General features: G+C 54.0%; 3 protein-coding genes and 1 non-coding gene across 4 annotated transcripts; all 4 read right to left on the bottom strand.

The window, feature by feature from the left end:
* Window positions 1–363: 363 nt before the first annotated feature.
* Window positions 364–7,783, bottom strand: LOC34617949. The gene is made up of 16 exons (XM_026335533.1): window positions 7,703–7,783; window positions 6,137–6,207; window positions 5,367–5,727; window positions 4,783–4,963; window positions 4,271–4,493; window positions 3,905–4,029; window positions 3,657–3,779; window positions 3,204–3,351; window positions 2,929–3,008; window positions 2,634–2,788; window positions 1,693–1,986; window positions 1,356–1,542; window positions 1,157–1,230; window positions 922–1,025; window positions 688–769; window positions 364–642 (listed from the first exon to the last, which is right to left on the bottom strand). The coding sequence occupies exons 1-16, from the start codon at window positions 7,781–7,783 to the stop codon at window positions 364–366; spliced, it is 2,568 nt and encodes an 855-aa protein (XP_026191318.1).
* Window positions 6,823–6,894, bottom strand: Trnaa-ugc. Its single transcript has one exon. It is a non-coding gene; the product is annotated as a tRNA-Ala (tRNA).
* A 2,324-nt stretch (window positions 7,784–10,107) lies between the features above and the next one.
* LOC34617951 (histone acetyltransferase ESA1) lies at window positions 10,108–15,889 on the bottom strand. Its single transcript, XM_026335534.1, is given in 10 exon segments — window positions 10,108–10,228; window positions 10,883–10,953; window positions 11,266–11,479; window positions 11,885–11,919; window positions 12,476–12,582; window positions 12,585–12,733; window positions 13,130–13,245; window positions 14,063–14,591; window positions 14,661–14,818; window positions 15,413–15,889. Coding segments are annotated over 10 exon segments (1,977 nt in total).
* Window positions 15,890–19,569: 3,680 nt separating this feature from the next.
* Window positions 19,570–21,846, bottom strand: LOC113146879 (chromatin modification-related protein EAF1-like). The gene is made up of 3 exons (XM_026335535.1): window positions 21,535–21,846; window positions 20,895–21,066; window positions 19,570–20,681 (listed from the first exon to the last, which is right to left on the bottom strand). Exons 1-3 carry the CDS (start codon window positions 21,844–21,846, stop codon window positions 19,570–19,572), a joined length of 1,596 nt encoding a protein of 531 aa, XP_026191320.1.
* Between the last annotated feature and the right edge of the window lie 886 nt (window positions 21,847–22,732).

Genomic DNA, 22,732 nt, shown 5'->3' on the forward strand with positions numbered 1-22,732 from the left:
GGATGGCTTTTGCTTAGGAGCTGACGGAGGACCCTCTTGTGACACATTGCAAGTCGAATTACAAAAGTTCGGAGCTTCCGGTAGAGTACAAACGCTCTCCTGGAAGAGTTCACAGAGCCCAAGTCACTGCGTCCTGTAATTTGCAGCTAAGCCTCAACACCTAAGACTTCAGCCACATGCACCTATTGTAGATTCCCTAGCAGTACCCCGCTGAATGGGGGAGAAGTCGAGTTTTAAAAGTGCGGCAAAAACAAAGAACGTGAGGAGAGTGCCCTGGGTTTTTATTCAACGGCAGTCCTTCGCAAAGGCCGACGTCACATTTGAGGCCTACAAAGTTCTGCCTGATCTCTCACGCGTCCACCATCATGAGACAGCCGCGAAATATCCCGTAGAGCACTCTACAGCCCCTACTACGTAACTTTTCCTTCTTAGTCTTAGTGCCATATACATATTCCGCGCTGTTGCTACCGAATCTTCCAATGTTCTGTCCAGCTCGGGGAACTGCCTACCATCTAGTAGATCAAAAAGTTTCCCTGATAGGCCGGAAGGACCCTGGGACGCTAAAGAGACTCGCGTAACAGAAATATAGCCGCGTGGGGAGGGCGTGGCAAAAGGTTGCCACAGAGCTGCGGCATCCGCTTTCTAGTTTTCTCTATGGACCGGTCACAATTTAGAGTGCGACCCAACCTTCCTACTAAATGAAGAAACACTCAAGACCTCCGTTCTGTGGGGAGAGACGTCAAACGCGCGGAAGTACTCCAACTCGTATCTGCGCAGGACACCGAAAGAGCAGGAGCCGAAGCGCTGCGTGATTTCTGCTTCTCTGTCTTTCCTTCCGTAACAAATCCGAGGCACACAGAGGCGAATCGATGCTGTCTTGCTGGACGGTAGACACGTACAACGACCGCAGCGCAGTCGTACCCACAGGCGAGAAGAACCTTTGCATCCCTTGCAAAGGCTGGTTGCTCATGCGAGACATACACAAGGTAAGCAACTGCTCCCTCCTTGAGCCAGCGTCGCGTCTCCTGCAGCAAGCAAGCAATGGGCTACTGCTGGACCTCATGAGCACAAAACATTGTCAAGCCTCAAGATGGAAAGAAGAATGCGTGGGGCGCGCCGAGAAGGGTCGCTTGGACTCGACATCAAAAATACTCGCCTTGGGCAAGCCTCCCCTGGACGGCGCTAATAGAAGAATATCAGGGCGTGCAGTAGCCTCAGCCGCAGCATCGGCTGCACACACACACACACATAGGAGTGGGAGGGGAAGGGGATGAGCAGCTTTACACGCACTCTCCGAGAATGCTCGCTCCGAGAAGCCCGCCGAGCGCACGCCCTAGGGGGGATCACCTTCTTACCAGTCTTCCTGACGGTCGAGGGGCAGGCAGCAGAATCTCGGCCTGCTGCAGCCGCTGCCTCTGGTTGTCGCTGCCTCCATTTCTCAGTAGCATCACCAAAGACCGTCCGATCTGAGCCTTGGATGCCCGTAGCCTCTTCGTCTGCGCAATGCAGCTCAGCTGGTGTCCCTACACCGCTTGCTTGCTCCTGCAACTGTGGCAGCGCCCGCAGCAAAATCAGACACGCCAAGGCAGCGAACAGCACGAATGAATGCATGCGAGCGAGCAGGCGGTCTCCAAGCCTCTTCCGAAAAACGGCGCTGCGGCATAGTGAGCTGAGTCTTGTGCTGCTGCCTACCCTCTGCGCTTCTCCTCTCGGCATTTCACAGTGTCCTTGAATGCCCAAGTGCTCGGCAAAAGCGGCTGCAACACTCCTGTACGCCGCCACCACATGAAAGCCACACAGCCTCCCCAGAACACGTCGACTGCCCTGCGCTTTTGTGTTCGCAGCAATGCCGCGTTCATTGCTTTTGATGTGAGCTCCCCACCTGCTGTCTTTACACTCCACCACGTCCGACACCTGCAAGCCGTTCAGCACGTAGTTTTTTCTCGCCTCTTCAGCATCAAGGGCGCCTGCGGCAAACGCGATCACCTGCGCCACAAACAACATACATACACTAGCCGTCAGGCACGAAAACTCTCTCCTAGCCTGTATTTTAGCCGTACACCACTGCATCGCTCAGCCTTGCGCATCGCCCCCTCCTCAGTAGAATTGTCTGCGTGCAATCCTGATGCAACTTCAGCTGCATGCCTGCTGGTCCGCTTTTGAGGAAAAGGGCATCACGCGCTTCGATGCGTGCGCATGTGCAACCCTTCAAATACCAGTTCTCTGTGCCGGCAGATTTTTCTGCGTAAATCGCCGTGCGAGTCTATCTAGGGTGCATCACTGCCTCTTGAGGTGCAATGATGCACCCTAAAGAGGTTGCTCTTTTGATTCCATGAGTGTGTATGTATGTGAGGGTATGCGAATGTAAGTATGTGAGTGTACGTATGTGAGTGTAAGTATATCAGTGTATGTTTCAGCATGAGTGTATGTTTCAGCATGTGTGTATGTGTAAGCATATGTGTATATGTATGTATGTATGTTTATGAATCTATACATATATATATGTGTGTGTCTGTCTGTCTTTCTGTTTGAACGTATTTCTGTGTTTGTCGGGGCCCCCCTCGCCCCTCCCGCTAGCTCCGCAGCTCATGGCATTCTGCCATTTCGTGTAGAGGGAGCAACGGAGAGCGTACCTTCTCGAAGCGAGGAGCGAGCAGGACAGCGAAGATGCCACCAGATTCGAATGCCGTCCATAGGCGCCTTCTACCACCTCTTGCTGCTTCTGCCACCGCTGCCGACACCTCGTGCATTAAATCCCATCGCCCTGCAAAGCTTTCGCGAGTCCGTCCTGACGGGATGCTCAAGCACTGCATCGAGTGTTGCGCTCAGCCTCTGGCAGACTGACCACCGAGCGTACTGGAGCTGGAGGGATACGGTAGACGTGGGAAAGGGAACGAGCGAAAGCTGTAGTGCACTGGCCTGCCTTGCCTGTAGTTCTGTAGCGGCACCCCTCAAGAGTCATCAGCACGAAGTCCTTTCCGTAGAGCACTTGGTCCGGAAGGTGAGGCCTGTAGTTGTGGTCGCCGCACCATAGAGACACCAGCACTCCAGGGAGCGCATAGTGCTCGCGTGTTTGAGAGGTGCACTTATGGAAGCCGAACCTCCCGAGAAGCAGCAGGCGCAGCAGCAGTTGCAGCAGCAGTTGCTGCAGCCCTTGCAGCAGCAGTTGCACCAAGAGTTGCAGCGCCCTCCGTTAGACGAACCTGCGAACATCTTGGAAGGTAACGGCCTTTAAGGCAGGATACAGCGACGAGAGTGCCACAGCGAGCTCCTCCAAAACCGGCCGAGTGCTGTCCTCCAAGTGTCCCTTGAACCGCAGCAGCACTTCTCTGTCGGATGCTCCGGCTCCCTCTGCTTGCAGCCAGTCATTAAAAAGACACAGAAACGCACCGGTTGAAGGCCACACTTCTCAAGCAAGTCTCCGACGCTACGGAACGTACCCAGCCCGCCAGCGATAACTGCCTCAGGGAATGGCTGTGCGACGCGCATGTACACTGTGCGGGCTGCCAATTGCAAACACAGGAGGCTGTAGGGCCCCCGCAGCACTCTTTTGCAAGGCCGTCAAGCGCGCCTCCTGTACACCGCCACTCAGCACACTGCAAGGCATCCAGGAAAGCAGAAAGGATTCACAGCCCCCCGATAGGCACCTTTCGCACCCGCCAGTTTGAGCGTCACGCCACTGAGCGTTCCCGCGTAGCTTCTTGAGTCGAGGACTCGCAGCTTTCCACTCTCCAACAACGGCAGCAGGGTTGCCCGCAGGTGGTTGTACACCTCTTGCACTGCACAGCGTCCACAACGGCGGCATTCCACCCAAATTGCCTAGGCAGTCCAGCTCGTCGTGTCAGCGTACGAGAGGCGTTTTTGCATGTAGGATGTGTGCAGAGGCGCGGGAAGCGGTGCTTACGGGGCGCAGCGAGTCGAAGGCACCGCTCGATGCTGACAAGCGTGCTGCTCCCGTCAAGCGGTGGCAGGCCTATGCATGCCTTCCCGTGCATGTGCTGTACCAGCAAGTCCGCCTTCGCAGAAAATCTGAAGGAGACAGTCCAGAGCAGCACAATTTCCGCGAGTGCATCAGGGAACGGACGGAGCAGCCTGTCGTTGAGGAATGCTACCTGCAATGCCTAGGGGCGGCCAAGTGTCCAGCGCGCGAGGTCTCTAGGCAGCAGCAAGGGCGTGCAGTTGTTGTGGCAGCGGCGAGTAGTCTGCGGCTGTTGGCGCTAAGGTAAAAGCTACAATACTGGAGCTTAAGGGGAAGAGGCAGAAGACTCACTGCGTGTCGCTGCGTGCGCGGACGAGTGGCTCAACATCCGGCTCTCTACACGGGATGCCATCCACTTGGGCCTGTTGCCTTTGCGCAGTAAGCAGCTCGTGCAGCAGGTGGGCTACAAGCTGCTGCTTCGCCTTCCACTGGTACGGTGGATTGAGATGCAGGAACTGGCAGCCACTGCACCCCTCATGGAAGTGAGCGCAGGGAGGCGGCCGCTGTCCAGGGGCTGAGGACCCATGCCACACGCGTGCGACAGCAGTAGCGCGGCATCAGCAGCGTCGACGCACTGCGTGTGGCAAGAGTTTTTCAGCAGTGCATGCACGAAGCGAAGACATAGAGAGAGAGACACAGGGGGAATTTTTTTCCAGAGAAAAGACGCCTATTAATCGGGAGCTAATGTGCGCCACTGCGCAGAAGAGGCTGGGAAACGAGATCACGCCTGTAAATTGAACACAGAAGGCACCGAGATAGCACGCAGGGATACCTGCCTACAACTGAGGTGACACACCACGCACCAGGGCTTTCCGTTCCAAGAAGCGTCACCGTGCACTTGCCCTTCTTGGAATGTATGCCCTCCACACGGAGTGTGACGGTCTGTCCAGGAAGCAGACGCTGAAAAAAGGCGGTATCCTCAAAGCTCCATCGCTGCAACAGCAACCGAATGCGGCCTTCCCCTGTCCACGTGAGGGCTCCCACCTGCGCAGACACCCCATAAGGCAGGAGCTGAGGAGATTGGGAACGCGCTGAACGAGGCACTGAGGAATATCGACAAGACAGAGGCACTCAAGTGCCGTCTGCGCGGCCTAAAGGCAAGCACGGCGCACACGAGTATACCACGCAAATGCGAAGAAAAGGTGCGATGCGGCAACAGCAAGCAGGCGAAGCAAGCAAGAAAGGCGGAAATCGCGAGCTCAGCACTTCCGCAAGATAGGGCAAAGGTGGTCATGGGGAGGAAAGCTTCAAGCTGCCAGAATGCTGCTACACGGGAGATGCGCTTTGTCTAGTGGAAATCGCTCGTCAAGTGCCCGTTCTTGAGCATCCCAACCGCTAAACACTGTACTACTGGCCCCAGCTGCACCAACGCCTTTGTGAGGCGCACCTTCAGCCCACGCAGGATATCGCCTTCCCCTGCATTTCTAACGACGTTAAGGGAGCCAAGGGAGGCCCCTGAGATGGATGGCGTGGTGGTCGAGGTGCTGGCGGGAGTCGCAGCACCCTCTGTTGCAGCTTGTGCTGCTGCCTGTCCAAACGTCCTCGCAGACTTTGCAGGCAGGCAGGCAGAATAATGAAGCCATGTCGCAGCAGAGCCAGCACGCGAATACGCCAGCAGGGGCTGAAGACGCTTGCATGCACTATCAAGGGAGGGCAGGCGGGAAGTCGTCGTCAGCCACCGACTCCATGAGGCACTGGCCCCATCCTCGGAGCCTTGCCCCCTTGCAGGTGTTGGAGCACCCCTTCTTCTCGCGGCAAAGCTCCTACGCGGAAGCGCCTTTCCCAAGAACTGCAGCGTTTGCGAAAGCAGCTCAAACATGGCCAGAAACTTCTGTCTGGGCAGGCTTTCCTGCCTCGCAGGCAGCACGCGCTGATGGCTTTCTACATCGATCGCGGCGGCCCATCACTTCTGCGCAGCGCGCAGCACCCCGAGAGAGGGCTTTTGAAGCGCAAGCCAAATCTCGCACTAGATGCGGCAGGGGCACAAGGCTGAGAGTATTAGCTCGCCACGGCTAGAAGTCTCAATCAAGAAGCAGGCGTCTTCTCCTTCCTTCAGGAGTCTTGGTCTTTGCAGCTCCCCGTAGAGGCGAGGACGCCTAAGATCCTCCTGGTGCTGCAGCGTCCACTGGCGAATATTTATTCGCCTTTCAAGGCTACCCCGAAAAACGTCGTGCGTGAGCCTCCGTGGAAGCCTGCTTTCCTGCTACACCTCTCAGACTTGCAGAACGCTGCTCAAGTAGATAAACAAAAGGGAAAAAACGCTCCGGGATCAAAAACAAAAGCCTTAAAAAGGCTCAAGGACGCCTTCTACGAAGGCTGCTACCCACAGAAAGCCTTGATAGTAAGGGGCCCCCCTCCCAGGGCACCCTGGCCGTTCCTGAGGATCGAGTGTGCGTTGGGGGGCAAAGCGAGCGCCTTCGCCAGATACATTTGACAAAAGGATGGCTGTTCAGTTGATGCAAAGGCGTTTCTGGCTCTGGAGTCGACTGTTTCACAGATCCCGGCACACGGAATTTCTCGGTAGGCCCCAGAGAACCTGACGGCTGTGTGTTTTGGGTTCTGCCTTCCTCTCCTTCTGTGCCTTCTTCCGAGGAAACGCGCAGCGAGACGTGTGTGTTTAAAGAGGCACCATTATATTTCGTACGGAGAACCCCCCCTTGTCATGGCACTTATGCTCGAACTTGCAGCTACCCGCACTCCGCCCGCTTGCCACGACGATCGGGCCCAACATACTGCGGGTAAACAGTCAAAATATCAATATAGTGTGAGCCTGATGATGCTTTATATTTAAAAGGTAGCAGAGAAAAAATCCCGGAAGAAGCCAACACATAAAGCAAAAGACTTGGACTGACGGGGAATTGAACCCCGGACCTTTTGCATGCAAAGCAAACGTGATACCCCTACACCATCAGCCCTTGATCTAGGTTGCCTTTTAGCCGTGCGTAAACCCGGATGCACGAGGAACAAATATTACTAGATTCCACACCCGCTTTCATGGTTGTTCAAACGCACACGACACATTCTGAGAGAGCAGTTCTAGCTTATCATGAATTCCTCCTCACTCTCGTAAGTCATTTAGAGGAGCAGAACTCGGGAACAAGCTCCCTGTAGTGGTAGCATGTTAACACAACATAGCGTTTTTGTATGCTGCCTAGGATTTGACGCTCTTTTCTGATGGTTGGTTGGCATATCTTACTCCATGAGCAGGGTAAAGAGGCGTGTACCGGTAACCACCAGGAAAATAGCCGGCACTAACTCTCAGTTGGTAGAGCGGCGGACTGTAGACGCTGCGGCTATCTGATAGGTCCTACTTTGACTCTGACGTGCTGCACTTTTCATGCTTTTTGGGGCAGCGTGTACGTCCTCGTGTACGTGTACGAGCGTGGATGTGTGCACGTGTGTAAATGTGTAAGCATGTATGTCTATGTGCCTTTATGTGTTTGCATGTGCATGTATGCCGCGATACAACATGATTGCATGTTAATAAGTACGTCATGTTTTACTTGTGGCATGGCAGAGTTGGGTGGAGCGTAGCGGCGCCTCAGCGCTACAGAGTGAAGGTGCCAGCCAGTTTCAGGATTGTCTTGTTGTTGGCGTCACTTCCCTGTGGACTTTGAGGAATACGATCGTGCCTGCCGGTTCGCCTTGGAGCAATAGAGCAGTTTTGATTAGAGACATAGTTCGTTAGACGCAGTCCCTAAAGGACCTCCTGGTGCCGCTAACCTCTGTAATGCTCACAGCACGCGGACCGCAAGACTTCTGAGGGGATCCGGCTGTAAGGGCACCGTCTTTAGTACAAACCATAGACCAATCATGTGGTTGCTCAAGTGCTCACATAGAGCATTGAGGCCCCTTAGGCCTTTTTTGGTAGCTGAAGCGTCCATTCCGAGCTTGCCTTGAACGGGAGTGCGCGAAAGACGCTTTGGCGAAAGACCATCGCATTTTCATGTGTCTTCATGTGCTTGAGATCACATATCCAAGGTTCTCACGACAAGAAGGCATCCCTTACCTGAATTCTGGAGACGACCTGTTTTGTTAATTAGTGACCCTCCTCTAAGGGGACCTCAAGTACCCTGCGAGCTGATCGCGGCCCCTCTTGCAGGCACATTAGAGCGTGACATTGGAATCGCAAGTTCTCGTCAGACTTAACGCCGAGTGGGGAGCCACGGTATAGCTCATAGGCTGCAGTTGTCTTTTGCTTAGTCCTGTGTGCGTTTCCCCCAGCGAATGCGCCTGTAAACGCTGAAATGCCCATGGCACTGCAAGGCGGAGGACCTCAGATTTACAACCAAGAAAGGGCGCCGACATCACCCAGCGAGGCTTTCAAGAAGAAAAAGTTTTGGCGAATGGGGACCGTTCGAGGTTCAGTGGCCTTGGATTCTGCTTCCTTCGCCGGCGGCCAGCAAGAAAGCTCTCCGCAAGGGCTTGATGTACATGGACTGGCGCATCCTGCCCTCAAGGGGTGGAGTGGTGCGGGCTCACCCACCAGCATAAAATGCAAGCAAGCTCATCGCTCTTTACTTGCTGCTTGTCCACACTTTTTTTTCTCCTAAGCTCTATCGTTAAAGCATTGGTTTCTCCCCTCACACTTGCTTTAGACGTCGGAGAGAAAGCTGCAGCCTATTCCTCTATGTCTCACACAAGCGAAAAATTTCGTGTGGCATAGTTCCACGCAGTTCTCTGGACGCTTAGCCCTTGTAATTCGCCGGCGCAGTGCACCGACAAGAAGCCTCAGAATGGAGGACACGACAAGGAGCTAGCGGTGCAGATCCTTGACGCCAGCTCTGCAGGCCCCGTGGTTCGGTTTTTGACCAGCCGTGTATGTTGTCGCAATGCATAGCCAGAGCAGTTTACCGCTGCCTTCGAGCGCGTTGAGGAGCACTCTTGTGGGAGCGGAGCTTTTGAGCTTCGTTGCAAGGGGTGCCAGCCAGGCGTGGCTGGCCAGCTTGCTGCCCCTGCAGTGCTTTGGCGGCTTGCGGAGAACGCCAGATCACCTCGGTAGTTGGAGTTTGTTGAGATGAACACACATCCGTGTCGGTGCACGACAGGTTGCGGTTGTTCGTCTCCTTCGCAGCAAGCGGGTGGGTGCCACATGGGCCCCCGCATTCCCCGATGTCTAACAGCGTTACGTCCTACGTCGTTTGAGGGGGAAGCAGTTGCCCCTCGCCAGCAGCCACACGGCTGGCCAGGGGCTAAGACTCATAGAGATCGGAGCCTCATTGCAAACTGTTCAAGATAGAGGCTTAAGAATGCGGCATATGGCCTTGCCTGCCTTCAGACAGCGAGCACTTGGGCTATCTCAAGGCCCGTTGGTCGGTACTGGACAGCGAAAAATCTAGCCGCATAAACTGCGTGGTCCTACCAGCGCTATGACGAGTGTTACGCTACTCTACAGTAGAAGGCTGCTGCTAATACCCCGTGCCACCCTGCCTAGGGGTTCCAGGGGATCAGCACGTGCATCCCAACTCCAAAAAAACGTAGTGTGCACACACGCTAACAGAGGCCTCGAGCGCATCACAACACGCAATAAGGACCTAAGAGCTGCTGCTGCATGAGGCCGCGGTAACACGCGGTTGCCGCGATTTTCGCGCTGCAAGACTGGCGCTGCTCGGGGGAGAAGGCACAGCAGCTGGACGGGTGTGTGTTTGTTGGCTGTCCGACAGCGCGGGGATGAACGCATGCGTGCATGCCGTCAGAGTACATTAAAGCCGAATGTTTTCCTGGCCAGAAGCCTCCGCCAAGGAAGAGACGCGCACACTTTCACGATGCAGCTATTGGACTGACTGCCTCTGCAGGCAGGAGCGCTCAAGCCAAGTGGAAGACTGACTTTCTCTAGAGAGTACGGCGTCCCCCCCCGGCTGGGACCTACAGCAGCACAGTGACTCAGATTCCGTCCTGTCTGATCGCAACAGCAGATTTCGGCTGCTGTTGCTGCGTTAAAGAAGGACGAAGGGCCACAGTCAAGAGCATAAAGAACTGCCCGAAGGGGCCTTTGCTTCACAGGTGGCGACCAGGTAGGTAGCTGCGTTGGCGCAGCAGTGGAAACGATTTAAGGCGCGTTGCTGCAAGAAGACGCATACGGCGAAAGCACTTATACGCGCTGCCTGCTGCGGCTTCCTAGAAGCCCCTCAATAGTCCTCTTCTGCCGTACGGAGAGGCATTGCCTCATTCGGCTGCGGCGCACCCTGATGATAGGGAGCAAAATGCAGCTTCTCAGGGTGTACAGGGACGCCCCCAGAGCCCGCTTCCCTAAAGCGCAGCAGCAGGAGAGCAACAAGGAGTCGCTGCCAGAGGTTGACACGGAGTGCCTCAGGGGTGTTGAGAGCAAGCAAATGCGGGACGAGAGCATCATGCAGTTGGTGAGAGGCACCACAGACGCAGTATCGATTGCGCCAGAGGATCGCACGTGCAGCCTCCGTTCAACTGGGCACAAGTGAGAGGAACCCTGCGGATCGAGATTTTCAGCGGCCTAGAAGGGGATTAGCGAATACGTGAGTGGCTGGCGTAAGGCTTCTGGGGCAGTGTGTGCTGGCGATACTGCACTTAAGAATTGCGCACTTTAAACGGGCTTTGATGAGGTCAGGATGAAGCAGCAGCACGTGGTGGCCCTGAAGGTACCTGCAGCAGCAGCAAGAGCAGAAAAGCAGCCTCCTTTGGCGAACGGGCAGCAAACCAGCGTCTCTAAAGTTCTTTATCACGGCGTGTTGATTGCTCCTGCAGCATGCGGGTGCTCTTTGTTCGTGCAAATCGCGCCAGCAAGACCCCTAACGTAACCCTAAGGCCGGCAGCAGGACATATATATATATATACCTATATATATATACCAAGGAAGCAATCGCATCAGCAAGAGCAACAGCAGCAGCAGCCTTCGTCGTGCACACTCCAGGCACGCGCGAAGCATACCTGAGAACGCCAATTTCCTCGAGAGTCCTTTGAATATCTTCGGGACGGATGGCGGTAGCCCTCACCAACTCCTGAAAAAAAAGGCGCATGCAACAAAAGCCCCAGAGCTGGAAGGAGGCCACCAGTAGCGCAACCCTCGAAAGCCTGCAGGCGTGCCGCGTGAGACTCTAAAAGAAAGGCTGGATACCCTATGCATGCGCATATGGAATTTACGCTGCAGCAGCAGCACCAGACCCTTGTAAGAGCACTTGGCCAAAAACAGCCACTAACTCGCACGTGTTGCATGCGTGCGCTGCTGTAGCGCACGCATGCACGCGCTAACTCGCAGGCGCTACAGCAGCTCGCGTCACAAACGGGCCCCACAGAAAAGCCCCTCAGCGTACATGAATAGAAACACGCTTCTTGCATGCCCACTGCGGTTCTGACAGGAGATTCAAGATGCGCCAACTCCACCATCCAATATAACTCAAACGGCCTAAGTCAGAGAGGGGCCTCTCCGGCCCTCCCCGCTTATTCTCCTTCAGAGACAACACGTAGCTGAAGGAAATAAGAAAGCGTCCATAGCCTTTCCGCTGGTGCTGCGGCAAAGTCAGAATGCTGAAAATTGGAAACATACACACGTACAAACACACGCAAAGCCCATACAAAAACACAAACATACATACGCAGAGCCCACACAAAAACACAAATACATACATACGCAGAGCCCGTACAAACACACAAATACATACACACACATGCATACACAACACGAAACACAGGCACCTGTCTGGCCGGCTGGTAGCTGCTCGTGTCGCTGCTATGCGGACTTTTGCCGCAGCCGAGAAGAACTGAAGTAACAGTTTAACAGCCGCATGTGCGCCTCTTAAACGCGAGTAGGTTGGTGCTCCCTCAGGCAAAGCCGCAACAGAGCACCCAAGCAAAGGACTGCAAGGCTCCCCACGGATGCAGGCACGCTGAACACAATGTCAGGGCTGATTGGCACGTGGTGTTTCGCCTTACCAGGCCAAGTTGTATCCTTGCAGAGATACCTTCTCCTGCACAAGGCATCGCAATTTCCCGAGCTGCACCTGCGCCTCTTCCGGAGGGCAAGAGTGTTTTTCTCTAAACAACAACGCATTGCTGCTCACGCGCAGCGGCAGAAGAGACTGCTTAGAATTGTCACAGCAGCAAGCCACCTCAAAAAGAGGCACACGTGCACAGGAGGCAACAAGAACCTCGAGAGGCCATACCTTTGAGAAGTAGCCTATAAGATGCGCGCCACCCGAGTCCACCTACATACCAGCACATATTCATACATCTATATACATATATATATATACATACATCTATATACGCGTATACATACATATGTACATCTATACACATACATATATACATCTATACACATCTACATACATATATTCATCTATATACATATACATACATATATACATCTATATACATATACATTCATACACACATACATCTACACAAATATACACATACACACATACATCTATATACACATCACCAAAGCCAAACAGCTATCGAGCACCCAGACCGCTGCACTGAGCAGACGCTGCAGGACGCGCAGTTGCACTCCCTACACACCTCAGTAAGCACGTAGAAGAGGAAAGGCTCAACGTCGAACTGAAGAGTCTTGTGATCCAGGAACAGCTTCGCCAGGAAACACAGGTTCTCCTAAACGCAGAAAGCAAATCTAGATCAGCAGCTGCTGCCGCATGACGTGTCCACGGCTGCTTTGTAATTGCTGCTAGGGAGGGGCTGAAAGGACCACAAACAGGCGATGGAGATCCACCCACACTATACACGCGCGCGGTTTTTCCATCGACCTCAAACATGGATAACCTGCAGCAGCGAAGGCAAATCGAACCATCGGCAGCAACAAAAGGAGGGGTTTAAAACGATCCCTTGGGGCATATTGTTGCCAAAAAGCCTACACGACGGTGTGTGCACTGTCGCACAAACACGCCTCTCATCGAGACTTTATCCGCGGCAAAAACACACAGCGATGTGTCGCGCGTCAGAATTTCACTTAGATCTGCGATCACGATGGCAGCACCAGGAGATCCACCAATCAAAGCTCACTGTCCGTCTCGGTAGATTTCATTTCCCGGCGGGTGTCTCGCCGTACACCTCAGCGAGTGCGTTTGCAATTCTGACGCTTTGAGGAAGAAGGTCAGGCAGAACTCGCAGATATGCAGCTGAGCTGCCTGTGCTTCCGCAGGATACGGAGAAAAGTACCAAGTATCCAATTCTTGTCCTCCAAAGAAAACTTTGTTGATCGTCTTGACTCGCGTGGCCTCCTCATGCGCTGCCAATGTTGCAGAATCCATGCCTTCATGTTCCTCCTCATCATGCTGAAAAAACACACGCGTACTCACGCACGTAGAAATCAAACACACATACAGAGGATCAAAGAACGATGCAAGCACGGCACGCGTGAGATATATGTGCAACTATACACGTATAGCGTATATATACATGCGTATACAAATAGATAGATATATAGAATACTCGTAGATCTCTCTATATACAAATGTGTCAACAAACACAAAGAGATGCATACAGATTAAGCCGCATACGTTATTCATAAAAGGATACCATATACACCTGCGTGAAGATACAAATATATACATATACATGCATAAAATCGAAATGGCGAGATTTCCCGAGATCTTGATAGAGCAAGAAGACAGCGATCATCTGTTAGATTTCAAATGCATGTGCGACATTGAAAAAAAATTGAGTATGAATTCTAGAGTAATGCGTGCAATGAGGAGGCCATGGCAAGGCCTTTTTTTTAGGTGTCCGCGTCCACACCTACCGATCGCTGTAGACGGAGCCACAGGATGCAAATAGACAGACCGCTATGCGAATAGCGATTGCATGGTGGATTCCGCACATAAATAAATAAAAATATATATATATACATACATATAATGTATACCTAAACCGATATATATATATATATTTATACTTTTATGCATACATATTTCTTCGAAGGTTTTAGCAAGACACATACATATCCGTGCACATATATATATATATATATATATATATATATATTTACATCGATATATGAATAGATAAATATAAATACATATAAATACATGTGTAGATAGAGACATATATCATTGGAACCTATTAGAGAGAGCGGAGGGGTGTGTTGCTGACATCTGAGAAGACGAGCGAGGGGTCGAAGAGGAGCACTTTGAGTTCTTCAGCTTCGGTGTTTCCCTCGGCTTCGAGCTGTTTCCACGCCGCGGCGGCAGCGCAATCTGCGTCTTCCTCTTGCGAGGCGTTGGCAGTGGCTGCTGGTGGGAGAGCGGATTCTGCAGCCTTTCCTGCAGGGAAAGAAGCCGTGGCATCTGAGGGTGGAGGCCCCTTGTCTCCGTTCGCGAGTTTCATGCGCTTCGGCAGGTGTTCTCCCCCCCCTCCAAGACTCGCTGCGGCAGCGGCTGCAGCATCGTGAGGCAGCGGAGAGGATAGACTCGGTGGGAGGGGGCAGCTGCCTCCTGTAGATCTGTGGTAGCTCGTCGGGGGGAGCACGCGGCCTTGCGCATTGACGGGCAGCAAATCCGAGAAAGGCAGCCAGCAGTCCAGCCGTCTGTTGGTGAGTCTGTAATGTACGTAATACTCGTAGTCGGTGGGAGTGGTGGAAGCTGCTGAGGCACCGGCTGGCTCGCAGTTGCTGCTGCTGGCGCTTGTACTGCCGCTCACGTCGTCGTCCTCGCAAGATGCAGCGATTCCGCCTCCCCCCGGCAGACCTGACGCTTTCAGAAACGCAGCCTTACTGCTGCTACTGCTGCTGCTCGTGCTGCTGCTGCTGCTATTACTGCTGTTCTTGGAAGAAGCCCGCGGCAAACTGGGCTGCAACACTTCGTCTGGCAGATGAGAACCTGTCTCGCCATGCGACCTCACCGACAGTATCTGCGGCAGCAGTTGCATCACAGCACAGTCAGCCGCATCTGGAGAAGCAGCACCGCTTGCTTTCCCCGCAAGCTCAAAGCCCAAGGGCCAGCAACAGCAACAGCTGCTGCTGCTGCACGGGTGAGCCAGAGGGAGCCTCATAAAGCGTCTTCGAAAGAACGCATGGTAAAAGTTTGGCAGCAGCAGAACCCCGTCCTCTCAGCAGCTCTCCCAACAGCAGCACAACGCAAGGGCTTATAAAGGGGAGAGAGAGAGTAAATGAGGGGGAGAGAGTGAATGGGGGGGGCGAGAGTAAATGGGGGGGGGAGAGAGTAAATGGGGGGGGCGAGAGTAAATGGGGGGAAGGAGAGAGTAAATGGGGGGGGAGAGAGAGTAAATGGGGGTCAAATAAGGAGAGACTGAGGGGGGAAAGAGTGATGGGGAGAGACTAAATGGGGATGAAAGAAGAGTAAATTGGGTGGATGAGAGAAGAGTAAATGGGATGAATAAAGAAGAGTAAATGGGGTGGATGAAAGAAGAGTAAATGGGGTGGATGAAAGAAGAGTATATGGGGTAGATGAAAGAGAGTGATAGAGTGATGGGATTGATGGCTACCTTGGCGAGCCGAAGTCGGCCGGTTGGCTTGAAGAGAGCTGCCACCCACTGATTGGTGCCGAGACACCGCGCAAGTTTTCCACCACCACCACCACCACCAGTAGCGGAGCCCCGCGGGGGTTGCTGCGATTTGCTGGTGGTACGCTGCACAGAAGGCAATCGGGCAGAAGGTGCTCCAATGCTGATGCTGTTGCCCACCCTGCTGGCATTCGCTGCGTCTGGAGGAACCGTTTTATCCGTAGTTGCATGCTGGTGCGTCTCGGGAGCGGCTAATGCTGCAGGATCGGGTGCAGAGTTGGGTTCACGATTTGCTGCAGAAGTTTGTTCAAGATTTGGTGCAGGATTGGGTTCAAGATTTGGTGCAGAATTGGGTCCAAGATTCGGTGCAGGATTTGGTTCAAGATTTGGTGCAGGATTCGCCGCGTTCACGGGGGCTAGCAATCCGCCTCCGTGAGCGGCAGGCTCCAGCGACTCCATGGGACTGACACTGCTGCTGTTTGTGCTGCTGCGGAAGATGCTGGATTGTTGGAGCTGCATCTGCGGGTGCTGCCCCCCTTATGGAGGTGAATGACGGCGCGTGGTTACCTATAAACGCTGCAAAGGATGCGACCCCTGGGGACTGCAGCGGCACTCTCTGTGGCTGCTGCTCTTGCTGCCCAGCTGCATGCATGGCTTCTCGTACTGCACCGGCAGCGGCTGCTGTTGCTTGCCCCACTGCCCGTGCGGTTGCTGCTCTATTAGCGTGGGGAATCGCTCCCAAAAAAACCCTCCCAAAGACCACACGCGCGAGCGCCCGTTTTTTGCCGCTGCTGCAGCGGCAAAAACACACGGAGAAGAAGCTCTCTCCGCTGGACAGGCGCCGGCTGCAGCAGACGGCTTACGAAAGAAAGTAGAACAACACTTCGCTGAATGGCGCCGCAGCTGAAGTATAGGCTGTCACCGCTCATGGGCCTCCCGCCACCCCAGCAGCAGCAAAACAGCAGGAGACGCCGCCGCTCCTGCAAGACAGAGCGTCTCTCTTGTCTCTAAAAGCCTTAGAACTTGGAATTGTACCCGTTCTTTCCCCTCCTCCCACTGCTGTTGCAGAGGGCCTTCGCCGCCTGCTGCCGCCGACCGGCTGAGCGAGCAGCATTTGAGCGGGGCTTTCCGCATGCAATCCGGAACCCTAGTACCAAGTAACGAAAGGCGAATCATTAGCGCACGAAGGTCAGAAATATTTGTCTTTCGGGACAGTGAGCAGGTGTTAATATTGGAAGAACTACTAATCCCAGCGCTAAACCAAAACGCGGATTCAATCCACTCATCAGCAACCACTCATCTCAGCTACACCACCTTCTGCATCACACACCCCATGGGTTGAAGAACCACCCACTGGCGCCACGTATCCAGAAAACCTTCAGTGAGAGTCTTCTGGAAAACACTCTATATATAAACAAGCTTTGCTGCTCACTGCCCGACATGGCAATGCCCTCCTCAAAGTCGGGCTCCTTGGCGGGTGCAGACGACTTTCTGGCGAACGTCTGCGCAAAAACACATCGTATCGAACTTTCACAGCCATGAAGCATGGATAGAGCTAGCCTAAAGGACTCCGGACAGGTTGCCGGATGTATTCCAGCGTTTCACACACGCATAGCTGACAGCCAAAGGTTTTGATTCATAGAGCGGCACTTGGTCTTCACAAGGTCATCTACGACCTGAGACAAAGGCGTTTACAACCCTCACAAATCAGTTTTAAAAGCCCATCTTGATTTTTTAAAAATGTCTTCTCTTTTTGTCGTGAGCCCCGACGGACTTAATTGGGCCTAGGGTGCGGAGAGGCAGCTGGGTTGCCGTTAGCAGTACCCCCAGAACCAAAAAATTGGTCGCATATAGAGCGGCATAGCACGCATGGGCACATAACACATCCTTATGGCAAGCCTTCTTGTAACGTGTTCATAAGAAAATCTCCAAGCAGGGAAAATCAATGTCTCTCCGTAGTTTTTTGTGGGCCCTGAGAGTCTTCATTAGGCTCAAGTTGCACAGAGGCAGCTGCGATGTCGTTAGCAGTACCCCCAAAGCAGCCGAATCGGTACATCTAGAGCGACATTTTCCTAGTTTTGCCGTACAGAATGCGCTTCCCTCCTTTGCTGTGGGGAGAAGGGAAGGAAGACACTAGCGGTATAAAACAGGTGGCAAGATTGAGCCACATAACATGCTAACCCAGCTGCACACAGCGCCTTAGTGTGCAGACGTGTATCGTGCCTTCGCATAGTATAGGACTAACCAGAAACAGATACATTCACTACGTAAAGAAACTGCCAAAGCGTGTAGTCAGAAGTAAGACCAATCATCATCAAATGCAAATGCTTTATTAGCACTTGTTTGCCTTCCTTTGCAGAGAAGATATATTGTTCCAGTGCGTGCCTAGCCGAATCGACTGTCTTTTGCAAGAATTCCCACGCGACACTTAACTCAGGTACACCACTGGGGACTTGCAGGGCTGTTGGCGACAGTCCATTTCAAGTTGAGCGTTCCTCCAACACCAGCTATCGATGCAAGCATTGTAGGGCTTTGTCAAAGGTCATCATCAGAAGATACTTCACTACAAAATCCCAGCGAAGTTGATAGAAAGTTATTGTCAAACTCCCTCCCAAATTTCCCCCTTTCCGAGCTCGCGCCCCTCGAAGTTTCCCCCACAAGGAGAGAGGAACAGGCAGGTTGCGCACAGCTGGACCCTTTAAGCACTCCCCAAACTTCACAGCCTGCTGCACATTGCATCTAGCCCAAGGACACACTCATACACACACAAACACAAAACGTTGCGCCTTTGTGCCGCGAACTAATTGTACCATGCACTAAAGTAAGTAGAGAAACAAACCAACTTGTCAATTCTTTACCAATTTTGATTCAGCAATAACTGCTGTAGTGTTTAAAGATTTGGGGTTTTGCATGGCCCGATACACGACTAAAGTCGGCCATCTTTAAAGGTTGCTGCCTGTGATACATTAGTTTCCAGGAATCGGGGCATAAAATGCGGGTAGCAAGGTCCCCCCTTGTGCGTACAAGCAAACAAGGAATTTCTGACGCCTGCGCTTTGTGCCCTGTGTGGCCTCCTTTGCTGGGGAGTATAGCTGAGACTGCATGAGCTGATATAGGGAGGAAAGTCCAGCCTTTAGGAGGCCTCAGAGTTAAGACATACTTCTGGACACCACGAAGACTCTGCAGGGCAAGGAGTCGCTTTTAACTGCACAGGCATCATGCCCCTGTCTGCGGATCTGTCTTGGCCTTCCGCTTCCTCCAGCAGTTTATCACCACGGCATCCCCTCCGAGAAGCAAGCACCCCCTTGCCCCTCGCATAGTCCCTCTCTGTGACTCTTCTCCACTTCATTTGGAAGCCAGCTTCGTCTCGGCCTTCATATCGCTCGCCCGTGTATGCTTGGTGCTCTTATTCTCATCCTGCATCCCATCGCACCAGGCTGCTGACTGCCCTATGCTCCGTTGGTGGAGCCTGTTTCCCAAGCACCTCATAGGACGAACAACCCCGATGTGTAAATGAATTTTACAGGGGCAGTGGTAATTTTAAGGAGAGGCGATCCTCACTGTCAAGTTCTGCAATAGAAAGAACTGTGAAACTTTCGCTAGCAAGCTATCGGATGTCAGTTGCAGCAGACATCCGGGGAGAAGGAATTTTTCTAATAAGATGCGGAGGTTTAGTGCAGCCACTGGGTGCATTAAATGGACGTCTCCATATGTTCTTGGGGAGAGTTAGAGTAAGATGCCACAGTCCAACTTGAATTTCCCCCCATGGGTGCTCTCGTATCAGAGATCCCTCCATGCAGATATGTATATGTACATATGCATACACCAAACCGTGAGGCGCGGTAGGTGAGGTAAACGTGCGGGCTGACAACAGCCCTATAAAGGTGCTGGCGCTCGTGTGTGTGTGTCTGTGCCCCAATGCAGCGACTGCGGCAGCAGCAGAGGACAATGAAATCTGTAGGGTGGGTGTTGGTGTATGCGCGAAGGCCGATAGCCAGTCCTAAATCCTCGTGTGGAGCATTTGCAGCGTACGTATGTATGCCCCCTTCAAGAGGGCGGTGCTCCGTCGCAGCGCGTTTCAGCAACATGCCCTCAGATGGTGGGACTTGCAAAGTCGTAAGACAAATAGATACTAGCTCCTACGCAACAACTTCTGCCTCGGGGAGGGCTGTGTTTTGAACTGGCCATTTGCAAACCGGGCATTTGTCGCTTTGCTGCAGCCAGGTGTCTACGCAGCTCGCATGAAAGAAATGAAGACAGGGGAGAAACCGAACAAGCTTCCCCTCGACAAACAGATCCAAACAAATCGCACACTTGTCCCTCTCCCCCCCCTCCTCGCGTGCCGCAGAGCCACTACTGCCAGAGGAACGTCTACTGGAGGACGCCTTTGGCCGGCTCTTAAAGGGGAGTGCCGGCAGCTGCTGCAAGACATGCGCGGGCGTTCCTTGCTGCTGCGGCTCCTGCTGCCCAAATCCAGACTCCCACCACAAATGCTGCTGCTGCTGCAACGCTTGCAGTGCTTCCTCGGACGCGTGAGCCTCCGGTGCAGCAGCAGCAGCAGCAGCGGCAGCGGCATCCTGCCGCTGCCACGGCAGAAGTGCCCTCCTAGCTCTCCGGCGTATAGCCGGACCAGCAGCAGCAGCTGCTGCTGCTGCTGCACCCAACGAGCCTGCAGCAAGGCTCTGCTGCGGCCGCATGGTCGCCACCATGCGGCGGTGCTCCTGCTGCAGCAGCTGTTGCTGCAAGTGCTGCTGGTGATGCAACAGCTGCAGACGTTGCGAAAGCCCTTGTTGGATCACAATGTACGGCAGCAAATCCAAAGGCCGCATATCCGGAGGCCCCACACGTGGAGAGGCACTTTGCCCATCAGCTGATACACCTCTCACCGCCGTTGCAGCAGCTGCTGCTGCTGCTGCTGCCTCGTCTTGTTCGCTGGCTGCTTCTGACCGCATACGACTCAAATAGCGCCGACCACATCCACTCTCTTCTCTGCTGAATTCCCCCCACAAAAAGGCTGCTGCATCTCCGTTCCAAACGCTGCCCCCTTGCTGCTGCAAATGCTGCTGCTGTGGATACACCGCAAACAGGGCAGGCCGTGCGGCATCTGGGCCCGTAAACCCGCACATCTGTGGCTCATCATCGCTGGAGTCAATGCTCACCTCCTCTGCGCGTGCTGCTGCTGCTGCTGATGATGAGGATGAGGATGATGCTGCATCCGCTAGTAGAGGCGCCGCACCAGCTTCTCTGCGGCCTCCTGCTGCAAACCCGCGAGCAGCAGCTGCTGCAGGACCACTACCACCACTACCACTACCACCAGCAGCAGACAAATCCGTTTCTCTCAAGCCGTGCGATAGCAAGTGAACAGGCAGCAACAGCTGGGGTTGCCGCCGTCGCTGCGGCAGCGAGCCACTCCTAAAGGCAGACTCAAGCGAAAGTGCTGCCCTGCTGCTGTTGCTGCTGCTGCTTGCTGTATGCTGAGCCTCTGAGTAACCTGCCCGCAATGCAGCTGGCCCGCCTTCAGTTTCTGGTGCCTTGGGGAATCTTCCTAGGAAGAGGCAGTCGTCATCCTCGTCATCCTCAACCTCCTCGCTGTCGAGCTCAATCAGCTCCCTCACCGTGCTGCTGCCACTGCCACTGCTGCTGCTGCTGCTGCCGCTGCTGCTGCCGCTGCTGCGTTTCAAGTCTCTATCGTTTGCTTTCAAGAGAACCGAGGCTAATGACTCCGCGTCTTTGCAGCCGTTCCTGCAACTCCCACTGCTGCTACTCGCACCATGGCTGCCTGAAAGGGCGATAACCCCCGTGCCAACTCGTTCACTGCCCCCCTTCTCAAGCTCCTCCTCAGAAATCCAATCTGCAATTGCTGCCGAGCAGACACGCTTCAACCGCTGACCACCGCCGATGCTGCTGCTGCCACTGCTGCTGCTACTGCTGCTGCTGCTGCTACTCAGATCTCTATGAGGCCTAGGAAGCAAGCTGAAGGCAATTGGTATGCTGCCACCGTTGCTACTGCTTGTACTGTTACTGCTTGTACTGCTTGTACTGCTGCCGCTGTTACTGCTTGTACTGCTTGTACTGCTTGTACTGCTACCGCTGCTGGTGCTGACCTGCAGTGGCTGAAGAGCAGCGGAAGTCTCACGATGCGGCGTCCCTTTACCTATCCCTCCATCAGCTTTTTCTGGCTTGTTGCGAAGGGTGGTGGCAGCTGCGGCTGGTGCTGCACGCGACGCTTTTGAAGGGCTTGCAGCTGTGCATGCAGCGGCGGTCTGGGGAGGACTGCTGGGGGGAACAGCGCTCGGTGTTTCCGCATGCGGCAGCCTCTCCCGAAGATTTGATAATAGCCCACGCCTCCATGCACTTGAGGGGGGCTTTCTTGCAGTTGCTAAGTCAGCCTCCTGCGAGCGAAGAAACCTGTCCATCGAGAAACTGCAATGGGTGCGACGTACAGTGCCAGGAGCAGATTCCTGCCGCAGAAAGGGGAGGCACGGCACGCGCTGCTGATATAACTCACTGTGCTGCTGCTGATGCAGCAGCAGCCGCCGCCGTCGCCTCCGCCACTTGAGTTTCTGCTCCTCCACTGCATGCAGTGGGTGGTGCTGTTGGGGGGGCTGCGGAGATTGCGTGGTAGCACCCTGAACAACGGCACACGTCTCAAGGGCAAGGGGGGCCGACATTGCAAACTGCTACTGCTGCGCGGCTCTCCGTGCTTCGAAAAACCTCTGCGAGGGGGTTCGAGCAGATGCCGTTCCTCCACAAATCGACTTGCAAGCAATCCGCCCTAATTGCTCTCACCACCAGATGATCCTTAGGGCGTCTGGCTGGCTGCGATTGCTGCTGCGCCTCCGCTAAGCACGAGTAGCAGCAGGGGGGGCAGCATCCATTTCCCAGAAGCCGCCGCTGCTGCTGCTGCAAAAGAGCCAACAGAACTCAACAAAAATCACAACACCAACTCCCCTTGCAGCGGGAACAGCACAGCGATAACAGAAAGGCAAGGTTGGTCGAAAAGAATATTCCAAAGATGGTGCTTAACTCGCTTAACCCCCATACCCTAGGCGCTTCATCCAGCCCTAGACGGTTTCGGGCATGCCGGCATGATGTGCTCTCCTAGATGAAGAGCCTGCGCTTAACAAATCACAGCAGCTCCACGCCACACGCCATCTTTCAAAATAGGCCACTCGAGAGGTTTGAATGTCAGAATTTTGGCTTTAGCGTCTAGGGATGCTGTTTGCTCATAATGGGCACCCGGGGGACTGCGATCTTTCATCAGGGCCGCGTCCGTCGCGGAAGGGGGTTGCAAGAGCGCTA

The sequence above is a fragment of the Cyclospora cayetanensis genome, unplaced genomic scaffold (assembly GCF_002999335.1).
Source record: "Cyclospora cayetanensis isolate NF1_C8 unplaced genomic scaffold, CcayRef3 CcayRef3_contig_71, whole genome shotgun sequence".
Classification (NCBI taxonomy): Eukaryota; Apicomplexa; class Conoidasida; order Eucoccidiorida; family Eimeriidae; genus Cyclospora; species Cyclospora cayetanensis.